Genomic DNA, 26,770 nt, shown 5'->3' with positions numbered 1-26,770 from the left:
TGAGAATCAAAGAAGAAGGGGATTTATTATCAAATATTGACATTTTCCTGGCTCTTCTCCACTTTCCCTTTTTGGACAGTGCTACTTCCCAATATCCTGGCCACTGTAGCTGAGCATACAATCAGCTCAAGTGTATTTAAGGAATTTCAGGTGTAATTTATACAATATAAATTGCAGTACAGTCTCAATCTCTCAATAAGAGTTTTAATCTGTATATATATATATATATGTGTGTGTATATATATATATATATACATATATATATATATCTCATCAATCTCTTCCAGAACTCCTAATTGTCTCCCCGCTATCCCATCTTCTGATCTTGGGGTTAGGACTAAACTGGGCCCATTCTTTTAACCAATATCTCTCTACCATCCAAGACCCCTAACGTCCCTAAGATCTGCCTCCAAGGTTCCTAAAATCAGAGCACCTGGGTGGCAGGTTCATCCTCTTCAAGTCAAGTCTGCTCTCCTCTTAGCCATCTGACCTGATTAAGATATCATTTTCTGTATTCTGACCATGTTAGGAAATACTTAATAGGACCTCAATAAATTTCTTAGCTAAGCTATCTCAACAATCAATACAGAACTCTATTATCCCAATTATGTTTTCCCTGTTTTCCTAATCCTTTTTGTCTTAATTCATGAAACCATTCTAATAAATTCATTCATTACCCCGATTCCTCAACCCTGAAACAGTATCTAATAAGTTCTCTTTAATTTCGCCTATGATTTTACTAAAAAGCCCTCAGCCATTTCCAACTCTAGGTCCCAGCATCCCCAACCACCTACCCAGGTCAGAGGTCCCATTAGCGCATCAAGTTACATCAGACTCCCCCTTAATAGATCTCGACCCTTACCCTTAAATGGTTTAGAAAGACAACATGATGTAGTAAAAAGATCATGGGCTCTGGAACCAAAAAGACCCAGGTTTAAACCCTGCATTACTGGCTATTTGGCCTTAAAAAAAAAATCACTTCTCTGAGCTTTGATTTTCTGATCCATACACCTACCTTACACAAGTTGCTGTGAGGAATGAAATGAAATTAAATGTATAACATGATGCCTAGAAATAGAAGGTGCTCCAAAAATGGCACCTACATTATTATTACTATTTTCATCATTATCATCATCATTGTTGTTATTAGAAACAGCTCAGTGTTCTTACTCCTATTCCCCTACCTTGATCTGGGGTCACCCTTGGATCTTTTTTTTTTCTGCCAAGGGTGGGGGTGGGTGAGTGAGGGGGCAGGTGAGGGAAATTCTCTTTCCAAGTTTGCCGTCCTAATCTTGCTTGTAAAAATGGACTGGATAAGCTAAAAGAAATTTCCCGAGAGCAACCAAACATCATCTTCATGAATTCATGTTACTAATAAAAAGCAATGACTTGTAACAATAATTCATATTACTAAGTAACTATGAAGGGAAATATATCCTAATAAGTTAATAAAGAAATTACTAGAACTTACTAGTAAGCTGATAATTAACGATTACCCAAAAAAGACACAAAATATACTCTTGACACTATCAAGGAATAACAGCTTCCATAAAATGTTACCTACAAATAATTTCAGTCTTACAAATTTATAGGAAAAACAATCTTTTTAATTGAAACGTTTGTTATATTTATTTGTAACAATGTAATCGTAAAAGGTTTCTGTTGTTGTTGTTGTTGGCATAAATCAATCAATCCAATAGACAACATGAACATATACTTTATCATCCAAACCAGAATATCTTTAAGATTGAAAGAAAACATTACTAATCATTATTCCAGGAAAAAAAAAAGACTGGGATATATGGTCACCCTATCAATGATGGTCTGCTCTTTTCATTTCTCTCTCGCAGTCTATATACATTTGGCCTGTACTGGACCACTACTGCTATTATAAAATCTGAAACATCCTAAAAGATCAAGCACCAGGCATTTAGATTTTTTGAGATCAAATTCCAGACTCTCAGTAATACATGTAAGTAACCAATCTATTTAAGTAACTTATCTAATTCTAGGAATTAAGATTAATGAGCTAAAATAATTCATTTCAGCTTGACAAACTCTGAGGTTAAGTCTTATTTTAAAGTGAATACTATGTCTGGTAATGTTTTCTATTAGACCAAAGTTATAGAAAGCATAAGACTGATGGGGGAAACAGTGCTCAAAGTTATTTTAACATATCAGATCTAAAATTAAAGAAATTTTTAATATACATTATTTTTTTAAAAATCCATGCTTCCCATGGAGGGACACTACCTTTTGCTCTAAGTCAAAGAAATATTCCTTTTTTATCTTGCATGAATTCTTATTTACTCTGGACAAATAGAGAAGTTGTTATTTCCAAAGCTGGTTTCTCATCCTCAAAACAAAAGTACTTTTGATTACTTTGGCTCTTCGTGCTCTTTCTAAAATTAAGAATAATCAAAAGAGTAAAATAGTAAATATCTCTTGAGTGTCCTAAGTTGGAGATTCTGACATTCATTGATAACCTGCATTGAATAAGATTAATTATGTGGTTACTAAAATCTGAATAATTCAGACTAACTTCAGAAAACTTGGCTTCTTTACTTGAAATGACTTAATTTAGCTCAATTTTATATAAAGATACATTCTGAAAAAACTCAAACTATTTGAATTATAAAAACTATAAGCTAGTTTATAAGTGATTATACTCAGTTGACTTACAATACTATATTCTCTATAAAGTACAAAAACAATATATTCTAGATTTGTAGAAACATTTGTACATTTATAAAATCCTTAGTTTAAAAGGAAATATTTTATTTAACACATTACATTAATTTACCAAACAGCACTTTTTACAGGTGAAATAAAGACTTAATACCTACCTAATATGCAGAATACATCAGCAAGAATGGAGGGCATATCCTCACGAAATTCCTAATTTTAAAAATATAATTATTCATAATAAATACTAGAGTAACATATCAGCAAGTATGGCTTCAGAATAACATTTTTCAGTAAAACTTAAAAACTAACAAAATCCCAATACCACAGATAAAATTCTTCAAGTTTCGTAACACAGAGAAAATTTTAAAAGGCAGAAAACAGTTGAAAAAAAGGTTAAATGTCTACCACAAAATAACTTGATTTAAAAAATAGAAACCTAAACAAGCACCTCAGGAAATATTAAGAGCAAAAAAGAATAACATTTTTCCAATGAAGTTATATGTTAGAAACCACTGGAATTTTGAGTATCTCACACCTACATAAGGCAAAACTGTTAAAATGGTATATTTTTCATCCAAAACTTTAAATGTTGTGCTCATGCTCAACCCAACACTGAACTGATCAATGCAAAAATTACAGTGGTATCAGACGAACAGAAATCTAAAAAATACAAAAACAATTCTGAAGTGTTGTTCCATAATTCAAGATTCTCTAAATCTAAAGAAGAAAATAATTAGCAAAAATCTATCTTTATTTCCCTTAAGGACTGACGCCTTTGGAGAAACTGACTCAAAATTCTCCCCTCATTTCTGCATGAAAACTTCAGCACATCCCACTCCCATGCCCAATTTTAGAGCCATTTTCTGTTAGTTTGCTGGCACTATTTTCAGAGACTAAAGGAAAGAAATTTAATACTAAAGAACAAACTGGCATCTGTAAGAGAAATGCAAGATGTGCTTCCGTGGGTAAGTATGGGATAGTGAGATCTGGGACTACGAGAAAGCCACGACAAAGACAATCCAGCTGCAGAAATATATGACTATATCACTGAGGACTCAAAGGAAAGTGGAAGGTAAGTAAGAACCAAATACAGATTAAGTTCGTTTGGACTATTCATGTTCAATAAATGGGAAAGTATTAGAATCAGATTACATAACATTAAACCCTACATCGATGTCCAATTTATAGAACGAAATAACCTTAACTGTGGACTAGACTTCAGTCTCAAGTTTCTTAAGGACTATGAACTTTGGCTATGTCTACTTGAATGCAAGAACTCAAGATACTTGAAAATCAGAAATAATAGAGCAAGACAAGAGTTTTCAAGCACGGAATATTAGTTGTTTAAGAAACAGGCTACTCCAACATGACTATTGCTGCCGTTATCACATACAGACAGTTTAGGGATAAAAAAGAAACTCATATTAAACCCCTACTGGTCAAATACATCGCCATAGGTGTTGGGGGCGGGGGGTGGGGTAGGGAGGGAATCACAACAATTAAACATAGAAGTTCTTTAAGACTATCTTCAGGAAATTAGCAACCCTAACAGAAAGAGGCTACAGATGCTTAAAACAGCACAAGGGAAATTTGTACTAATATGAAGAAACTCCAGGTCCTACATCAGTAATGTTTATTATGAAAGCTGTTCGTAACTGGGCAGATAATTTTATTTATACAAGTTTAAAATCCAGCCTAATGATAATAGAATAATACACCACTTGTAAAAACTCAAACTTAACTACTGGTTTACAAAAGACACCCTTAACACCCTTAAAATCTGAGAGCTCGTCTTTCAATTCAAATACCAAACAACAATGAAAAGTATCTGGTTTGAATTTAACTTAAATTATCCAATAGAAGAGTGAAGCAGAATAACCACTTAAAGGTTAAGAAAAAATACAGTTAATATTTTCTAAAACAACCAACAAACACATATTGGCATCAAGTAAACATTAGAGCTGTACAATCTCAATTTAAAATAATTCAATCCTCAATTTAGAAAATAGATTTAATTTCTAAACATAACCAAAAACAAAAGAAAATGCCTTGATATGCTATATTGCTAGAAAAATAGTCTAGCCAAATTATTTTTTATAATAGCATTTTAAATTAACTACACCTTGATTTTATTACAATGAGACTTTATTTTGCCTTCTCAGCTTACCTAACATTTTCTGCTTTACTTACAACCAGACAAAAAGATTAAAATATCTTCATTTCTGTCTAGCAACAATGGCTTACCAATATTTCCTTATGACATTCACTACTATAATTTTGAATAAAATGAAATACAAGGTATACGCTTCAAAGATTTTTGTATCTAAGGCAAAAAGAAATATGTAACAATTATTAAATTAAAAAACATATACACATATATTTATATACTTACACTAATGTCATTAAGAACATTAGATGCCTGTTCATGCTTTAGATTTCCTTTAATGACATGGTATGAAAGCTCATAGAGAGCTTGCTGGAAATCTGTTGAATATAAAAGAAAGAGTATAAGGACATTGAACATGAAAGGGAGACCCTCTGGGGAAGACCTATATTATTTCCTACTTCTCAGAATTATTATAAACATCAATAACATAAAAAAATTTTTCTAATGCTTTACTTTAGCAGGTTTTTTTCCTTTCATTTTCACAAAAAGACAATACGAAAGAAAACAGAAGTTAACCTTGACTCCACTACTATAATGTAACTTTTGCTTGAGCATTTCCTTCCAATCTTCTTTTATACCTCTATATATTTTACATATTTGCATTCATAACATACATCATTTGGTATTCTGATTCCCTTACTTTTAAAAGCATTTTCTCATGCTACCAAAGTCTCCAAAATTATTTTCAATAACTACACAGAACTCTAGCAACTTGATATAAACTGACCATTCCTCCCACCAGCAGATTGTACATGTTTTTCTAAATATATTCAAATTATAGTCAATTCAATCCAGGGCTACATGGACAACAGGTAAGGAATAGCAATAAATATAAAATCAGGTTTTATCCATATCCTGCTGTCAAAGAATTTTCTCTCCAAATCAAAATCTCTTTTCTCCTCTATATTTCTATCAGAATTCAAACTAAAATAATTACATACACACATACATACATAAAAGGGCAGTTCTATGAGAACTATCAACCACAAGTAGTCTCATTCACTATTAATTAGCATAGCCCCCTTTCCTAGAGAAGAAATTTTTTTTTGGGGGGGGGTAGAATTAATAGTCAGGTGAACACCTCTTTCTAGCCATCTTTTTCTTTAGTTCCATACATTAAAAACTTTACTTCCTTCCTCTCATTAAAAGTAAGAAAACAAATGTCTTAAAATACTAATGTAAAATAAAGTCGATTTATAATCTCCTTTTGAGGGGAATCAAAAATCTTTCAGGGTAAAATATCAAGTAAAAAAAAAATATTTAAAAATCTTCTCCCTTGATTTGACTACTAGTCACAAAAAAGAAACATAATAGAAATCAAAATTTATATCAATCCCCCTTTGAACGATGAAAATAATATTTTACAATGAAATAAATTTGTCCATTATTTGCTGAAGAAATATAGCAGGATTATCCCAATTCCTTATGAAGATTTAAATGTATTTACCTTTTATTATCTATATTCCACCTTTTTTCACAAATATGCCTTCATTATGCTTATAATAAATTATATAAAAGCTAAAATGCAAAGGAAAAACTTCCTACTTGTTAGTATGGTAGAAATACGGAGTCAATACCATGCTTTTGATTTCTATTAATAAAATTCTTTTACAACAAATAATACTCAAAGTCATCTGGATAAAACTAAGATTTTTTTTAAGCAATCACTCTTAAGACAAAACAACTGAACATAAACTAAATTCCCATAAGAACATGGGCTCATAGGGACTGAGGGAATTCTAATCTTAATCACAGAAGGAGATTAAAATAGAGAACAAACGGCCCAGATCATTTTGCTGATACTAAGTAACATAAAAACATTGTAATATAATCCACAAAGTAGCAAAAACAGTCCCTAATTAACATGTTATTTAAATGCCCATTTAAGTGGTTAGGAACTCCTACTATATTTTATCTATAAAAAAAGACTAGCCCCACAAAATCTTGTAAAATCTATACTAAAGTTGAAAAACTTTACATTTACAATGAGGAGGAAAATTTACAAAGTTTATAATTATACACAAAAAAATAAAAGATTTTATTTTAAGCTAACATTTCAGAAAAAGCAGTTTTAAGAACAGTCACAAAAGGAACTTCTGGAGATTCTTACATGTTCATTGTTGGATGTGAACACTGAAGACACCAGTTTTTGGTTACATTGAATATCATTAGGACTACTCATGTTTATCAGCCATCATTACAATGTTATCTTACTGAGGGAAGGGATTTATAAAAAGAACAAGGTGAAGTAGTGTGTGCAAAGGAAATTGCCTGCCTGAAATGAAATCAATTCAAGGGAGGGGAAGAAAGGGAAAGGGCAGAGGAAATACTACCCCAACTCAATCTCCCTTAGATAGAACAAAGGAAATTCTGAAGAAACATTAACTTTCCTGCATGGACTACCAACCGGGGCTCTCAAACCAAAGCTTGACTGTTGGCAGATATCAGCCAAAGAGTGTATGTGTTGAGGAAGTAGGCAAGAGCAAGCCAAAGAGAGCACCAGCAATTCAGGCAACAAGACCATCATACTCATAACTACTTTTGGTTTCATAGGTGAATCAGAACAAGCATGCAATGGGATAGTTATTAATGATCCACATAGTCCTCGTTTAAAACTAAAAGAGTAATCAGTCTGTGTTGTGCTATTTATAATTTTTCTGAGAATTCTTTCTCTTATCCAGTTAAGGTCTCAATCCCAAACAAGATCAGTTAACTGAAAAGTTAAAAACTTGTTTTAAACATGGGGAAGAAAAAATTAAGTTTCCAAGTGCTTTTAAAAAGGAGTCTTTTATTTTTACTTTCTTACACTTCTGTCAGTCGACTGACTTATTCAAAAAAGAAGACATTATACCAACCTCAAAAACCTTTATGATTGGTCATGCAATTTTATAAGCAGAACGAATTGGAATATTGAGGACTCAGGTCTTATCCAAATGACAGAAAAAAAATGGCTCATTCATGTGTCAAAAACTGCTTTCCACTCAAAACACCAAATTTTCTTTTAAAAGTATATGCTCTCATATTAATATTTAATTTTTGGTAAGACAAAAGTAAATATATCTATAGAAAAACATTCTGTTTTTAATCTACTATTCACAAAGGTGTAATTTAAATAATTACAATGAATTTTATCTAATCATTTTTGGTTTAAAATAGAATACTGGTTATGAATTATTTTTTCCAGATTGAAAAAAAATGTTATAGGTTCTTCACACACTGAAAGCTTTAAATGCTTTAAACTTACTAGATATAATTATTTTTGGTTTTGTCCCTCCTTTTCTAAATCCATATGCCTAATTTTAAATTAATGAATGTTAAATAGTAACAATTTTCAAAATTAAAATAACTAGAAATTTATAACCTGTTTAATTATATAATATTTTACTTAAACCATATTTGTGATATGCAGTAAACAACTCCTTTGCTTTTAATGTTTTCCATGACAACTGCCTTTAACAAGATCCCCAGATACCACCTAAACATAACCAGCTTTAGTAAAAACACTGAGTCTCAGTTTCTGGAAATTTCCCAATGTAAATAAGATTACAATAGTTTTTCTTTCCATGCTAGGTTTTCTCTTCTGTTTATGATTGATAACTAGCCTCTGTAATTTTTTAATATAGCTAGCAACTGCTGAAATTTAACTAAATATACCATGTCACAATTATAAAAGCCAAGCAGTATCATGACTATTATAAGGGTCAAATGACATCCTTATACAAAAGATGTACAGTCTTATACAGTTTTAAAGTTAACTATAATATGTTCATATAAAAGCTTCATATAATGTGAGCTATTTATACTTTGTTTTTTGTTCTAACAATTTGATGGAAAACAAGATATTTATTAATATTGACCAAGCCAAAAAAATAATAGCTATGATACTTTTAAAAGTCTTACCTCTATACGTCGAACTATCATGGCTTTTATTTTCACTGAGGATCCGGCATAAATGCAAACTAGAATAAAACAGAAACAGTCTTCATTAATTTCAAATCCTAACATAGATGATCTTTACAAAGCAAATTATATCAACTAAAAATACTTGGAAATGTATCAGATGTTTAAATCCATTAGTTTAAAATGAGAATAAAACAAACCTAAAAACCCTAATTTGTCAGAACTGGAGGATGCTAGTGAATCAATTCATTATTTCGAAAACTGGTAAAATAAAAAATCAAGCACTTATTTTGCCTTCATATATGAACCAACAGTTGATAAGAAACATCTCTGTATTGAGGTATTTCAGCTAATAAAGAATGACAGAATTACAGCATCACCATTTTAAGATTCCTAATATACTGAAAGATCCAGGCATCTATCGATGGCTGTTCATATCACAAGAGACAATCAGACATTATGTGCTTCCTGATCCTAATGGAAGAATACACCACCCACCTATAGGACAATGACCTATTATCTTCAACAAATATATTGCTATGAAAAATAAATGATGAGGGATCCTCAGAGTAAAAAATGCATAACAGATATATCAATCATGAGAGATATATCAATGTGTGGATACTTACTTGGATTCTGTTTCAAACGAGTATTTTAAAAATTAACTTTTATGAGTCAGTTGGAATATTTTATATTCCATCTTTAAGAGATAGATCCAGAAATATTTACAGATAACATGATATTTGCTTCAATACAATGGAGAAATGGGTGGGGTTATGGATGAAACAGGATTGGCCAGCAATTGACAACTATTGAAGCTGGTTAATGATTTCATTGGGCCTATTATACTATTCTACTTTCTTGTCCGTTTTAGATTATTTCCAATAATAAAGTTTAAATGCAGAAATTGAATTTTTTTCAAAAAAAAACTGAAAAAAACTTGTACTTTGAATACTTCATTAGATTAATTTAAATACAGCAAAGAAGACTAGATATACAGGCTACAGTGAAAACAGGTATGCTTAACTAGAATGCCAGAAAAGCGAGAGAATGGGACAAAAGCAATATTTGAAGAAATAGTAGTCAAGAATTCAGTTTTTCAGAACTGAAGTGAAATCCACATCTGGGCACATTATAGTAAAGCTACAGAAAACCAAAAACAAAATTCTTTTAAGCAACTAAGAAAAGAAAGAGTATTATCTTAATCACTTCTCAACAAGAACACTGAGTACCAGAAAGAGCTAAAAGATACATTTAAAGGGGTTAAAAAAGTACCTGACAACCTAAAATTCTATACCCAAAAAAACAGAGTTCCAAAGAAAAGCAAAATAAGGACTGAACTTCAAACAATAACTGAGTTCACACACTAAAAGAAAAGCTTAAGGAAATTATTTAGGCAATAGTAAAATGATCCTAAATAAAATCTGCAGCCAGAAATGACAGGAAAAAAAAGGTATTAAGTATATGGGTAATTCTAAATGACTATTAACTGAATAATAATAATAATAGTGTCTTGTGGTATTTAAACATGTGCAATGTTAAATATATGGATAAATGGAAAATATTAGAACACATTAAGATTAATGTGGGTTTATCTCAAATACACGAAGTTGATTCAAATTAATTCACCAGATTAAACTGACTTTTTAAAATCACACTATAGTTCAATCGATGTATAAAAGATATTTGATCACATTCAATATCCATTATTGCATTTTAAAAAAAGACTCTTAGAAAAACAGGAATAGAGAGGAACTGTTACAATTTGATAAAGCAGCAATTCTGATAGTATGGTTCACAAACCCTTGATCCCCAAGACACTTTTTGGAGTTCTGCAAGGTCAGAAATATGTTTGTAATAATACTAAGTTTTCATTTACCTTTTTTTGCCATACTGACATTTGCACTAACAGTTCAAAAGCAAAGGAAGACAAATGGCACCTTAGCATGTATCAAGGCAGTAGCACCAAACTAACTCACTTAATTCTTCATAATCAAGAAACTGAAAGAAAGAATAAAGCCGATGTCACGTAAGATGTCACCAAGCAGTTACATTATATTTTTTATGACTGTTAAAACAAAAGCCAGTTTCACTTAAGAATGTCTTTGATAGGAGTGACATCAGCAAGATGGCAGCATAGGAAGCCCCAGGCCTTCCTTCCTCCCATAGAAACACTGATTCAAAAACGGTACACATACTAATTCCCTTTATGAGAAATTCAGAAACCACTTAAGAGGCTCCTGTACCCTAGGTGAGCACTAAACCAGCTGCATCAAAGTGGGTAGGAAAATTCATAACACCCTTTCACCATGATCCCTCCTTCTGGCACAGCACCACACAATTGGAAGGAAATTCCAAGCTCCCAAATTCTCCCTGGAGAGAAAAAGAGAAAACTGAACCGTACATCTAACATTCTGACTTGGGGTGGGGGGGCGGGGGACAGGATAGGTGCTGCCTGAGGATCTAGTTTCTTTCTCAAGCATCTTGGAGCACAGACAGAACCTGGCTTACTCTAGGTGCTTAGGGCCTGCTAAACACACAAAAAAAGAGCTGGGTGGTGAGCTGCAAATCCAGAAAACCCAAAGTACAGCAAAGACCAAGAGAGCTAAGAAACCTCTCCTTCAGGAGAGAAAGAAGACTGGAGTGTGTCCAACATTCCAGCTTTTGGGGGGACTTCCTGAGAGACTAGCCTGACCTAGAGTGCTGACAGTTCTTGGTGTACTCTAGCTGCTTAGGCGTCACTAAAAACAAAAAAGAGCTAGGTGATGTAATACAACAGATGGACATCAGAGGATGTAAACGAGTACACGCTTCTGAAAAAAAGAAACTGGAGAATCCCTCTAATCTGGAATCAATACATCTAAGTCTAGAGAAGACATATCTAGAGAAAAGGTTTGAGAGGTAGCCAGAATCTGTAACCAAAATGATTAGTAAAGGCCTTTCCATGTACTAAGCCAGTCCATAAAGACTGGGAGAGAAGTGTTTTCCAAATGCAATGAAACCAACACAAAATTACAAGGAACATAAAGAAACAGAGAAAATTACCCAATTAAAGGAACAGAATAAGTCTCCAGAAACTGACCCTGAAGAATTAGAGGCACATGAATTATCTGACAAAGAATTTAAATTAACCATCATAAAAATGCTCAACGAGCTCAGGAAACTGATGCATGAACGAAATGAGAATTTCAGAAAAAAACATGGAAAATATATTTAAAAATTTAGAACTAAAGAATGTAATAACTGAACTGAAAAATTCACTAGACAGGTTAAACAGGATAGCCACATGCAAAAAAAAAATGAAACTGGACACTTATACCAAAACACAAATTTGAACTCAAAATGAATTAAGTACATAAACATAAGACCTGAAACTGTAAAACCCCAAGAAAAAAAAAACTAGGAGGAAAGCTTCATGACATTGATCTTGGCAATAATTTCCTGGATGCGACACCAAAAGCATAGATGACAATAGCAAAATCAGACAAGTGGGACATCAAACTAAAAACTATGTGCTCCGCAAAGGAAACAACAGACTGGAAAGGCAACCTACAGAATTGGAAGAAAATATCTGCAAACCATGTATCTGATAAGGGGTTAATATCCAAAATTTATAAGGAATGTATCTACAACTCAATAACAAAAAGAAAAAAAAACCTCATTTAAAAATAGGCAAAGGACTTGAATAGACATTTCTCTAAATACAAATGGCCAATAGGTATATGAAAAGATGTTCAGCATCACTTATTATCAGAGAAATGCAAATCGAAACCACAATGAGGTATCACTCCACACTTGTAAGGAAGCCATTATCCAAAAAAAAAAAAAAAAAAAAGAGGCCAGGTAAGGATTGTTATCCAAAATATACACAAGAACTCATAACACTCAACAATAGAAAACAACTCAATTTAAAAATGAGCAAAAGACCTTAACAAACATTTCATCAAAGAAGATATACAGATGGCAAATAAGCACAGGAAAAGATGCTCCACATCTATATCAAGGAAATGCACATTAAAACAATGAGATACCACCACATACCTATTAGAATGACCAAAATCTGAAATATTGCCAACAGTAAATGCTGGTGAGGATATGGCACAATAGAAGCTATCATTCATTGGAACACAGTTTGGTAATTTCTTACAAAACTAAACATATTGTAGCTAAAAATTTCTTCTTATAATCCACTCCTTGGTATTTATCCAAAGGAATGAAAACATTTCCACACAAAAACCTGCACACAACTGTTTAGAGAAGCTTTATTTATAATTCCCAAAATTTGGAAGCAACCAATATGTCCTTCAATAAGTGAATGGTTAAATAGTGGCACATTCACACAATGGAATACTGTGCGGCACTGAACAAAAAAACTATCAAGCTATAAAAAGACAGAGAGGAAACTTAAATGCATATTACTAAGTGAAAGAAGCCAATCTGAAAAAGGTTACATAGTGTATGTTTCCAAGTACATGACATTTTGGAAAAGGCAGAACTGGAGACAGTAAAAAGATCAGTGGTTGCCAGGGCTTGGGGGTAGGAGGAATGATGAATAGGCAGAGCACAGAGGATTTTTAGGGCAGTGAAAATACTCTGTGTTAGTATAATGATGGCTGCACATTATTATACATTTGTCCAAACTCAGAGAATGTACAACACTAAGAGTAAAGCTAAAGGTACACTATAAACTTTGGGTGATTATGATGTGTCATGTAGGTTCATCAATTGTTAACAAATGTACTACTCTGATAGGTAATTTTGATAATGGGGAAGGCTACACATGTGTGAAGGTAGGGGGTAAATGGGAAATCTCTGTACCTTCTGCTCAATTTTTCTGTGAAACAAAAACTGCTTTAAAAATCATAATTCTTTAAAAAACTAACAAGTGTAGGGAAAGATGTGAAGAAACTGGAAACCCTGTGCTCTGTTGATAGGAACATAAAATGGTGCAGCTGCTATGAAAAACAGTTTGGAAGTTACACCAAATATATATGATCCAGCAATCCCACTTCTGAGTATTTATTCATAAGAGTTGAAATCAGGATCTCAAAGAGGTATCTGCACTCTCATGTTCATCGCAGTATTATTCACAGTAGTCAAGAGGTAGAAAAGACCCAAATATGCATCCATAGATGAATGTAGAAACAAAATGGGTTATATACATACAATGGAATATCATTCAGTCATAAAAGGAAATTGTGTCATATACTGCGACATAGATGAACCCTGAGGGCAGTATGCTTAGCGAATAAGTCAGTCACAGAAAGATAAATACTGCATGATTCCACTTATATGAAGTATCTAAAGTAGAATCTTGATGGTTAAGGGGCTAAGTGGAAAGAGAAATGGGGTGCTACTGTCCAATGGGTATAATATTTCAGTCGTACAAGATAAAAAAAAGTTCTAGAGATCATTGTACAGCATTGTACTTATTATTGTTATACTGTTCACTTAAAATTTTTAAGGTTGATCTCATGCTATGTGTTTTTAGCTACAATAAAGAAAATGCCCTAGGTAAAATAGTAAAAATTATTAATTCTATTAAATTCTGGTTTTTTTGAACATGTATTTTTCATATTCCATGTGACAAAATGAAAAGTACACAGAAGCATTTATGCCACATACCAAAATACTATGGTTGTCTCAAGGAATATCACTTATGCAATTGTTTGAATTGTGACCTAAAATAGCTGCTTTTTCACAGAACACCATTTTAAATTGAAAGAACTGACAAACTGGTTATTCAGACTTGTATCTTTGGCAGGCATCTTTCTCAAAAATGAACCAAGTGAGCCAGTCACTTAAAAAAACAACAACAACAACAACTAAGAATTTGTTACCAATGATAAAATGTAAGGTTTCAAACAAAAATTAGAATTTTGGAAAACTTATATCTGCTACCATGGACTTAACTAGTTCCCAATTCATAAGTGATGGTACTAAGTAATATGGTTTTTGATACTATACAATGTATTGTGTCAATATCTGGAAGAGCTGCTTCACTCAGTGAACCAATGTTTTCCAACTAACCAATGCATGATGTTACAAAATAACACATGAGTAAAAGATTCCAAGTAAGAGACAAATAGGTTTTAATTTAACGAATTACAAAAAAGTCACTGATGTGGTTTTGGATTTGGCATCGCAACACGTTATTAAGAAACTACCACTTGACAAATTCTGACATGATATCAAAGAAGAATATTTGCAATTATCTGAAAAGACTATTAAAATTCTCCTTCTGCCAACTATTATCTGCGTGAGGCTGGATTTTCTTCATTATACATCAACCACAACAATATTTTGCAACCCCTACCTTCACGGCATACATAAAATATAAATTCCAGTTAGGTAAGACTTAAAAATGAAAAGCAAAATAATGTTTCCAGAAAATCAGAGGAGGACAAGTTCATTAACCTTGAAACGGGGGAAGACTACTTAAACACAAAAGTCCTAATCATAATGCAAAAGAATGATAAATTTGACTAAAGTGAATAACTTCTGTTCATCAAAAATCACCATTATGAGTGGAAATGCTAACCAAAGTATATTTGTCACACATACAGTATAACCCAAAAAGGGTGCATATACAAACTATATAAAGAAATCCTACAAATCAATAAAAGAAACACAAACGATCCAATAGAAAAATGGGAAAAAGAGGCTTTCCATAAGAAATCAGAAGTATGAATGACCAATAACATATAAAAAGATGACTATGAAAACATAAGCCCCAATAAAATACCATTACATAGATATCATACTGACAAAAATTTTAAAGTCTGACAATATTAAATGTTAGCCAGGATGTGAAGCAAGGTGAACTCTCATACACTGCCGGTAGGAGTATATTTTGAAATAGTTTCACAATATCTAGTAGAGCTGAGGTTAATTACAATCTAAAACCCAAGGATTCTACACTTAATTATATATTCCACAAAAACACATGCTTGTTTATACCAAGATGCTTATACAAGAACGTTTCTGGACTTCTGGTCAAGATGGCATAGGAGGTAGACACTGTGCTTGCCTCCTCTCACATGAAAATTACAACAAAACTACAGAACAATCATCATTGTGAGTCACCTGGGGTCTGGCTGAAAAGAAGTCCTACAACTGGGGACATACATAAGAGGCCACCCCAAGACAGGTAGGAGGGGCGGAGATGCAAAACAAGCAGGTCCCACAACCACATGTGGTGGGTGAGAATCAAGAGGGATATCATGGCTGCAGAGGTCTCCCTGGAGAAGTGAGGGGTCCCAGCCCCACACTGAGCTCCACAGCCTAGGATTCCAGTGCCAGGAAGAGAAGTTCCCACAACTTCTGACTGTGAAAACCAGTGGAGACTATAGCTGAGCGAGATGGAGGTCTGCAGGAGTCGTAGACGTTCCTCTTGGAGGGCCCATACAAGGACTTGCTTGGTGACGAACTTACCCAGTGACAGACTCACTTGCTCTGGGCTCCAGCACTGTGGCAGCAGCTCAAAAGGTGCCAGAGGCACACAGGGAGGAACTGAGTTGTCTGGCTTTGGGGCAAGGACTGGAGGGGCAGCTTTCTCCTGGACAGAAGTGCTGGCAGTATCCACTGTTCCATTATTCCTTTGTTGAGCCCGTCCCCCTTCCCCGCATGCAAAAATGGACAGCAGCCATATCTGAGTCTCTAACCTGGCTAACACAGGTCATGCCCACCTTGTTGATTCCCTGAGACCCTGCCCCACCCAACTTGTGGGCCCACCCAAGCCGCCTCAAGTGTTTTTTTTTTCCATGCAAATGGCTTGTTTTATTTAGCTCATGCTGTGGGCTTTCTTAAAATCTCTCAAAGGCTCCAAAGAAAAAAAAGCAGCATCTGGCCTCAGAGTACCCTGTACCTATTGCTGAGCAGTCCCAAGCCCAGCACTAGTGGCAGGCTGACTTCAGTTCCTGGCTTGGCCTCTTGAGGCAACTCTAGGCCCAGCATGGGTGGCAGCCATCTGCAGATTGCTTGGTGACTATTGCCAGGTAGTCCCAGAAATGCACAGGCTGTGGCTGAACTTGGCCTGCACCTGGGCACCTCCCTGGACCGGCCCACCCAGTGGCCTGCTTTGACCAGAGCCAGAGCACCACCCAGGGCTGCACCTGAGGAGGACACACCTGAAGGGCAGACTAGGCAGGCACCAGAGCCCTGCTAAACTGAATCCTGCTCCTTAGGGTCAGCCCCTCACCGGCCAGTCCTCACAACCAATTAGACTGAGGATCAATCCCACCCACTGACATGCAAACAGCAACCAAGGCTCACCTACAACAGAGGGCACACACAACCCAAACAAGGGACACACCTGGAGCACCCGGCTCAGGTGGCCAGGGAAGACTGTGACACTGGGCTCCATAAAACACTTACTACATAAGGCCACTCTATTATAAAGACTGGGAGACTTAGGAGTCCTTCCTAATACATAGAAACAGACACAGGGAGGCAGCCAAAAATGGGGAGACAAAGAAACATGTCCCAAATGAAAGAACAAAACGAAGTTCCAGAAAAAGAATTAAACAAAATGGAGAAAAGCAATCTACCAGATGCAAAGTTCAAAACAATGGTGATAAGGATGCTCAATGAACTTAGGGGAAGAGTAGAGGAACTCAGTGAGAACTTTAACAAAGTGATAGAAAACATAAAAATGAAAAAGAGGAATTAAAAAACTATTTAAAGAAATAATGGCGGAAAAGCTCCCTAATCTGGCTAAGGAAATAGACATATAAGCCCAGGAAGCACAGAGTCCCAAAGATGAGCCAAAACATGCCCACACAAAGACACAACATAATTAAAATGCCAAAGGTTAAAGACAAAGAGAATCTTAAAAGCAGCAAGAGAAAAGCAATTATCTACAAGGGAGCTCCCATAAGACTGTCAGCTGATTTCTCAATAGAAGCTTTACAGGCCAAAAGGGATTGGCACAAAATATTCAAAGCACTGAAAAGCAAAAACCTACAACCAAGATTACTCTATCCAGCAAAACTATCATTTAGAATTGAAGGACAGATAAGGAGCTTCCCAGAAAAGAAAAAGCTAAAGGAGTTCATCACCATCAAGCCAGTATTACAGAAAATGTTTGAGGGAATTCTTTAAGAACAAAATGTATCAAAAATACGAATAATAAAATGGCAATAACCTCATATCAACAAGTAGTTGAAATGAAAAAGAATTAAATGCTCCAATCAAAAGATAGGGTAGTTGAACGGATAAGACTCTTACATAAGCTGCCTACAAGAAACTCACTCCAGATCAAAAGACACAAAGACTGAAAGCAAAGGGATGGAAAAAGATATTTCATGAAAATGGAAATGAAAAAAAAATCTGGGGTAGCAATACTTATACCAGACAAAATATACTTTAACCAATGTCCCATTTGCCTCAAGAATACTCACTGACAGTTCTTGCGGCTGCAGTGTTTACCTTGAAATAACTCACAGATTACAGTCCTAACCTTATCTCCAAAGTTAACCACAAAATATCTCATTTTTATAATTATTTTTGCATCACTCTAGAATATCAACAGTTTTTGGAAACAAATGAGATTATGCTATTTATAGCATTGTTTTTAGCAGTGGTATTTCCATTTACAAAATATAGTAATTCTAAATCACAGAAAATGTCAAATCCTAGATGTTCTGCTTTGTGTTATGTGCTTTGAAATTTACCACATAAAAAAATTATTAAATACTGATCAGCATATACATTTCTGTTACATTAGAACTAGATACAAGTTCTGTTTAGAAATAACTCCAAGAACAAATTTTATATTTTTTCACATTGAAAATCAGTCAGATTTGCTTTAGCCTCCAAGAGCATGTTTATGTAAAATTAATGTTGGCAGTGCAATGCACTTTTTTTCTAAATGAGAAATGGGTTAAAACAGAGGCTATACCAGGAGACAAAGGAGGATGCAGTAATCCCATTTCTGGGTATTTATCCCAACAAACCCAAAATACTACTTTAAAGAGACATGTGCATCCATATGTTCACTGCAGCATAGTTTATAAGAGCCAAGATTATGGAGACGACCTGGATGTCCATCAATGGATGAATGGATCAAGAGGTGGTACATATATACAATGGAATATTACTCAGCCATAAAAATAAATGAATAAATGAAATCTTATCATCTGCAAAAACATGAATGGACCTAGAAGGTTTTGTGCTGAGTGGAATAAAACAGACAGGAAAACACAAATGCCATTTGACTTCACTTACATATGGAATCTAATGAACAAAATAAACAAAACAAACTCACATATACAGAGAACATTTTGAGGGTTGCCAGATGGGAAGAGGGTTGGGGAGTGGGTGAAAAAGGGGAGGGGATTAAGAAGTACAAATTGGTAGTTATAAAATAGTCATAAGGATGTAAAGTACAGCATAAAGAATATAGCCAAAATATTGTAATAACTGTATGATGTCAGATGGGTACTAGATTTATCAAGGTGATCACTTTGTAAGTTATAGAAATGTCTAATCACTATGTTGTACACCTGAATCTCACATAATACTGTATGCCAATCATAATTGAAAAATAAAAAAATATTTTTTAAAAATGTTTCTACTGGTGCAGTTGGTAATAGCAAAAAAACTCAAAACAACAAATTTGTTCATCAATAGCATAAGAAATCAACAAATTGTGGAACTGTTATACAATGGAGCATCTTGTAATTATGAAAATCAAAAAACCACAAATACTTGCAAAAGCATGAATGGATCCTAAAGACAAAATGTTGAGCAAAAGCAGCCAGATGCAATAGAATACACCTCCTCTGATTCCATTTATATGAAGTCTAAGAAGAACAAACTTAAACTTATTGAATAGCAAAACCGAAAATAAAAGCAAGGAAGAAAAAACCATAAATAGGATAATGGCTACCTCAGGGGAAGTAATGAAAGTGCAATCAGCAAAGGAGGTTATGTGGTCTTGACCTGGGTGTGAGTTACATGGCTGTGCATCTTGGAGATTCTTTAAGCTCTACATTTAGGTTTTATGCACCTTTCTGTATTTTTTTTAATTTCATAATTTAGGAAAAGAAATAATCTTATTACAAGTTGTACAAGGCTCTAACAAAAAAAAGAAACAATGAATGCAGATGTTTCTTACTCTTATGTCTAGCAATCCTTTTTCCATAGTCAATAAATTAATTTTAAGACTTATAGAATATGCTTATATATCACACCTAAGGTGAAATGTGATGCCATATTACAATAATTCAAAGAGAGTATCTACTTTGTGAATTATCCAAGTCTTGAAGCTCACCTCTGTCTTTTAATTATTTCAATACTCTATCATCAGGACGAGCAGTGTAAGGTTGTTAAAAGTCAATAAACTTTTCCTGGTCAACATCTCACTTGTAGGTCTCACAAAATTATTTTCAAAACCAAATAAAAAGGCCTTGCCAATGGAAAACAATTACTGAATTAAATCTGCATAGTGTGAAAATCTCATATAGTTATTAGTTTTTCACCAACTCCTATTTTTAAAAGAATTCAGAGAGTACTTTAGGAATGGTAAAATAAACTGATTTAAGTTTGATCCCAAGTACTTTCAACTACTTCCCTGGAGAACTAGACAGACCTTCCAATGTGTTGAGAACAGTGGTTAACTTTCTAATTTCTCAAAATATGTTAAACCTACCACAAGTGTGTCCAGAAAACAAAATCAATCTTCCTTCCAATAGGCAGCACAGAAATATCATCTGCTTCAGATTAGCATCAGAAAACATAACCTAAGAATGTCTGCAATCTAGCTCCTTTTTATAAAGTATATAAGAAAGTATATTAAGATTGCTTGAATATTTGCTATAAAGTGTCAGAACAATTCCCTCTTGTAGTTCTCACTGTCCCCATAGGTTCAATTACCTTTAGAATATAGTAGCAGGAAATGTCTTTGACAGGATGCAATGGAATCAAGTAACTCATCTTTCCCTTTGTACTCAGGCTACTAAAAAGCAAGGCCAACTATTGTTTCTTATGGTAAATGTCTGTACTTATTCACAATGTCAGTAACTTCATTTTCTACTTGTTTTAATAAGCTTAATGCATATGTCATTCATGATAATCCTTCCAGCGGAGAGGGGGAAGTGTCGGTGTTCCAAATCCTACCTAATCTAATGGTACAGCCATTGTTACATAATTTTAAGAAATAACTGAAATATAATTCCACCTTGTCAGTCACAAGGCCACAGACATACTCGCTAGGATGCAAATGATAATGTCATCATGAACTATTAATTAGCATCTCAAAGTTTTGCTCAAATTGTAAGGAATCACTGAGGGGTTATTTCAATAATTCACTTGCATAATATATACTTTCATTTCTCTAGTTTAAAATAGTTCTTTACTTGTAGGAGGAAACTAAAAACAATTGCTAAGAAATTTCCTCCAATCAGCAGACGTGTATGTGCTCTTGTCCCCAAGTAATCCACTAACAGATCAGGAAATATCCTTAAAGAAACAATTGTTTCTGCATGCTGCATATCTTATTATACCTATTAAAACAGTTTTAGTACTCTATCTACTACATCAGGAGACCCCAAACCCCAGGGCCACAGACCAGAACCAATGCCTATTAGGAACTGGGACACACAGAAGGAGGTGAGCAGTGGGGCAGGTAAGTGAGCAAAGCTTCATCGGTATTTGTAGCCACTCCCCAGCGCTAGTATCACAGCCTCAGCTCCACCTCAGATCAGGCATTAGATTCTCATAGGAGCACCCGTTCCTGGTGCCAAAACGGCTGGGGACCACTGTACTAAATGATTAGGGGGAAAACAAACTACCACCAACAGTTGCCCATTTTAATATGGCTTAAAAAATAACCAAATATTGTGTCTCAGTCCAAATTCAAATGACTATTTTAGTCCCTTAATAACCTCCAAATAATTGTGTTTACCATTTTTCCACTTTTAGAACAGTTTGGTGCTATTGTGGAAATGCTGTCTTAGATCCCTGAGAACAAAGATGGAATTTACTTTCTGTCAAAGATCAGTGGAACTTAAATTGAATAAAATGTCTTAAGTTTTATCAAGGACTTAAGTATTTTGTGACTACTTCTTTACTCGTTCCCATTTTGCAGTAGAAAAGGAAACACAGCACAAGCTTGAACTACTTGATTATGGTTAATATCTCAAAGTTGGCTTCACATATAAAATACTCATGTCAACCTGTGCTTCAATTAATTATTAAAAACAAAATAACCAAAAAAAGGCTAAATTTGGTTAAGCAAAGTGCTACCTCTATTATAGTGTTAGAAGAGACACATAGCCCACAAAAATAAATATTGGGACATATAGTTTTATCTTGAAACATGCATTTATGAAAATGAAAATGTGCATTTACAAGAAGAGAACAGGAAATGTTAAAGAAAAAAAGAACACAATTACATTAATAGCACTCACACTCTACCTTAATATTTAATCACTGAATAATTTAATTTTCCTAAAAACAAAGAAAGCAGTAGTCTAGAAAATCTGGTATTGCTACAATTTCTGAAGAATGCATTTTTCTTACCAAGAAAACAGATCAAGACTTATATTTAATTCATGAATACAGATTGAAATGAGAAAATAAATGCCAAATGAAAACTAAGACTTGAAGAAAAGGTTTCAAATAAAGTCTCAGCTGAATTTAGAACACCTTTTGAAGAAAAAAATTCAACTACCAAGACTAAAATATCTTAGATTGTTTGCCATAAACTCCTCCTTCCTACTTCCCTCCAAAAAACTCAGGTCAGATAACATTCAATGAACATCCAAATATACTCAGATAAGTTCTGGAATGTGTAAAATCATTTAGTAGCGGCAGAATAAAAAGAATAGCAACCAAAACATTTGGCAATTAAGTTTTAAATCTTTATTATAACTACCAATAATAAGACCTAAAAAATTCTAATTGATATGTAAATTTTTTAAAGAAAAAGAATTAAGTTCTTCAGACAAATAAATGATATTCAACAAGTATAAGTATTTCAAAATTAGAGTAAGTATTGACATGAGGCTAACACCTTCAGATTAAGAGCTTAGAACATAAATCCTACAAAAGGTTGCCTGAAACACAAAGAAATGCTGAGCTGTTAATGATTTCTATTAAAACCAGAATTCTCCATTGAATCTACTAATACATGCAAATTTATTAGGTTAATCATGGCAAGTCCTATACTAATATGAAATCATCAAGAAACTAAAACTCTAATTCCAAAATTAAAGTGATTAAATCTACATCTTGCATAGGTCGCAAAATTTGAAAATATTTGTATTTAGATGTGAAACTTGTAAGAATAAATCTAAGTGTTATTGGAAAGGACACTTAATAATTATGTTTTAGTAGTTTTCCTTTGTCCTTTTGATATTTCCTGAAAAACTTATTTTAAGAGCTCTATAATTTACCATTAAAAACATAAGCAGTTATCTCCGGAAAGAACAGGCTAGCTAGGTATGTGATGGACCACTTGGATAGGCAAAATAGTTTTTTTTCTCCTTAACTTCCTAACAAAACTTCTTCCTCAAAGCCAAGACTTTCCATCTTAATAGTTGCTTTTCATGAGGCACAATTAAGAATTTGCCCTCTCTTACAGTTATAAAATGCCCCATACATCTCATGTGTTGCTTTAACACTATTATGTTGAAGTTGACTATAACTCCCGGAATACAGATTTATACTGCTAAGAAGTGACAGACAAGAAATGAACCTCATGAAATACATTATGAATTTTTTTTTAAAAAAAGGGAGGGGGAGTAATGTTCAGTGAAGTTAAAGCTCATCTGCTAATTTATCTTGTTAAAAAGGAAATATCAACCCAAGATATAATTTTAAATATTGGTTATATTCTAAAAGCCAAATCTATAAATGGATTCATTAATAATTTGGTGGCACATTACCTTCGTTTTAAACATTTCCAGTTGCTAGTTTAAGAGGCTCTGCTTTCAAAGGAAAGAAACTTTTTTTTATTATTTATTATTATTTATGCCTACAGCACCTGGTCTTCCTAGGTGGTCTCCCATCCAAGTACTAACCAGGTCTGACCCTGCTTAGCTTCCGAGATCAGACATCGAGGTTGTTCAGGGTGGCATGGCTGTAGACCGTGGACCGTGGCTCCACTGGGGCGCGAACCCAGGATCTTTTCTGCGTGTAAAGCAGACATACTAACCACTACATTATGGAACCATGTCCTCGAGGGAAAGGAATTTTTGTAATACAGTTACAACACCATTTGTTCTAATAAAATTAAAATGCTAATATCTATCTTCAGCAAGATACAAAAAAATCCCATTAGACTATATGCAACAAAGTTTTCAAAGAGGGCAAAGAGGTTAAACAAATGAAGACTAAGAACTAGATGGTGATGTGTTTGACTAATAAAAGATTTCATTTTGTCCCACAACTAGCAACTTTAAATTCTCTTCATGTAACAATACAATTATAAAACTTTTGATTAGGGTCTTCTGTAATTCAAACTACATTCCACAAGCCATGTGATAACTATATACATATAAGTCCTAATAGTTTTGAAGCAGCTCTTCACAGTAACAATGATGGGTAGCAAACATAGAAGTGAATCCAAAACGCCATTTTGACTAAGTATTTTGACCTACATCACGTTGTTTTTCTCCAACAACTGCCAGTCAGAAGAAGCCAAGTAGAATTTCACCTCCTAGCCCTAAAACCACCCATTCCAATGTGGGAGTCAATAGTAAAACTGTCAAAAACAGCTGGAAGGAGGAAGCTGAACAATCTACAAAGATGACAGCCCTAAATAACTAAGTTGGCTTTAAAAGTAAACAGTGAGCTTATTTATCAGTTTTGGGAGGTTATCTTAATCTAATATAGATGATGACGGTTTGGTTACTTTCCATGTTGCCTTCCGTTCACATGAGGGACATAACTGCTATTTGTTAACTATCAGTACAAGGATTTGGAAAATGTTCCAAACGGTTAAAAATGAATGTTTATCAAACAGACTTATTTGTCAGTTAATAAGCCAATAAGCACTCTAAGTAAATGCTAGAAAGGCTGGGGGGTGGGAGGAGGCAGGGGAGTTGAACAAAATAAATAAGGTAGTCCCCTCTCTTCAAGAGTCTCTTAATTTGTTAGAATATCAGAGTACACATGAAAGAGTCAGAGACCAACTAATTGCTAAGCTGAGTGGTACAAACTTTAAGTGCAAGAGCTGTCCAGGAAGTTTAAATATCTGAAGACTGGATATTACTTTTAATAGCTTTCACTTGAGCACTTATTACAAGCCAAGTGCTTTGCAGGCATTAGTCTTCACAGCAACCCTTATTCCCAATTTACTCAAGGGGAAACTGTCAAAGTGGTTAAGGAACTTACCCAAGGTCACTCGGCTAGGTAAGTAGCTAAGACGGCCGCTTACCCAGGCAATCCAATTCTAGAGCTCACTGTTAAGACTTCGCAAAGCAGCGCGAGTTAGGCGAGAGGGAGGTGGGGAGGCCATATAGGCAGGCAACAACATTACAAGCGCCAAGATCTCGCAACGCATTCCCCGCGTTTCGTTCTAAGTAATGATGTCCTAAAGATTCGTTATCTTCCGCACCAGCAACCGTAAACTGACTACCTGGGGCGGGCGCGCGGGCGCGGGCGCGGGCGGGGAGGTGGGGCGACAGTAAAAATGGCTAACAAGTTAACTAATACGGGATTGGGCATTCTCTAATAAAGCGACTCAAAGTAAATTAGAAATAAATTGTTTCTTTTAAATCTGGGGTTTTGCTACCTAAACATTGTTTGTTTGTTTTTTTTCCGAGAGCGCTGAAATTTTGGGCAGTGGGTATGGCAAGTTACTGTTTTCTGTATTACAGGGGGAAAAAGTTTTATGACTAAAGGAAACGCGTTATTCTAGGTACTTCGAGAACCTTGGAGAGTTGCCAAAATTAGTTGCAGTCCCAGAACAAAATGGGGTTTAGGAAACATTTAATTAAAGTTGAGTCCAACCCGAAAGGGCTCTAAGGTGAAAAGACGAAGCAAAGAAATGCCGGTAGATCTTCGGGGAAAGCGGCAATCCCTGCTACACTTCTCCCACGGCCAGCAGCACCGCGCGAGGCCGGGACAATCCGAGAGACCGCTCCCCGGGAAGACGAGAGGTGCCAAGCAGGGCTCTTCGCGACGCCCGGGGCTTCGCCACGGCGGGCGGAGGGGAGGGAGTCCGGGATGGTTCGCCCTCCTCCGACTTCGGGCAGAGGAGGCGCCGGGCTCCAAACTGCGGAGTCGAACGGGTGCACAGTAAAGAAATGGGACAGAGATGGAAAGTCCGAACCCACCCGGTGCGGCCCCGTAAAGAGAAAGGAGCCAAGTGAGCTCAAACGAAGAGGGGGACAAAAAGAGACCGCGCAGGACCGCAGGGACCCGCAGGGACGAAACAGGAGCTCTGCTAAAAGGCTAAAGGCGGGCGGGCTACGGCGGGCAGCAGGGATTTCGGGGAGGCCAGGGAAGGAAGGAGGTCGGCGGCGGTAACAGCATCTCTCCTCCCCGAGTTCGAAACTCCTAGCCAACCATCCACACCCGCCGCCCGGATGGGGGAGGGGGCACATCGTCCCCCCAACCTCCCCTCACAAGTGAGAGCGCTGCTGACACCCAGGCCCAGCCCGGCCGTGCGCCCGCCTCCAGCCCGGACACTCACAATTCGCCTCTCCCTGATTTCTCCCAGTTCTTTATCCACTCTACGGGAACCACCACAGTTGCGGCCGCCATCTTCCTCTCACTAGTAGCAGAGGCCCGGATGTGTAGCACGCGAGTGAAGGGTCAAAGGGGAGCACCGCCCACTGGGAATGCCGGGAGCTGCGAGTTCACTTTTGATTTCGCGCCCCACAGTCCTCCCCACCCCGCCGAAGCCCAAGGCCTTGTAGCCTACGAGGTGCCCCAGACCCGTGGGTCCCATCGCAGAGTGACGTCGCTGGCCGCGCCCTGCGCCACCCTTGCCCTCGCTTCCCTTTAGAACAGGAAAAGTGCCATCTCCAAGGCCGACTCGTAGCCTTGGAGAGGCTACGTAGT

At 35.5% G+C, this 26,770-nt stretch overlaps 1 protein-coding gene and 1 pseudogene across 11 annotated transcripts in view; both read right to left on the bottom strand.

Annotated features, from left to right (window-relative positions):
* The window catches only part of THOC2 (THO complex 2), a 99,016-nt gene extending 72,470 nt beyond the window's left edge, over positions 1 to 26,546 (bottom strand). For all 11 annotated transcript variants that reach the window (XM_023522178.1, XM_023522180.1, XM_023522183.1 and 8 more), the window contains exons 1-4: positions 26,400 to 26,546; positions 8,756 to 8,814; positions 5,081 to 5,172; positions 2,847 to 2,898 (exon numbers count right to left, since the gene is read on the bottom strand). In XM_023522178.1, coding sequence (XP_023377946.1) covers positions 2,847 to 2,898; positions 5,081 to 5,172; positions 8,756 to 8,814; positions 26,400 to 26,470 — 274 coding nt within the window. In that variant the 5' untranslated portion in view covers positions 26,471 to 26,546. The remainder of the gene's footprint in view (positions 1 to 2,846; positions 2,899 to 5,080; positions 5,173 to 8,755; positions 8,815 to 26,399) is intronic.
* LOC111730788 lies at positions 23,733 to 23,848 on the bottom strand (annotated as a pseudogene).
* Positions 26,547 to 26,770: the final 224 nt, after the last annotated feature.

Source organism: Pteropus vampyrus, unplaced genomic scaffold (genome assembly GCF_000151845.1).
Source record: "Pteropus vampyrus isolate Shadow unplaced genomic scaffold, Pvam_2.0 Scaffold335, whole genome shotgun sequence".
Classification (NCBI taxonomy): domain Eukaryota; kingdom Metazoa; phylum Chordata; class Mammalia; order Chiroptera; family Pteropodidae; genus Pteropus; species Pteropus vampyrus.
Note: the sequence above shows the minus strand (reverse complement) of the source record. Positions and strands in the feature narration are given on the sequence as shown.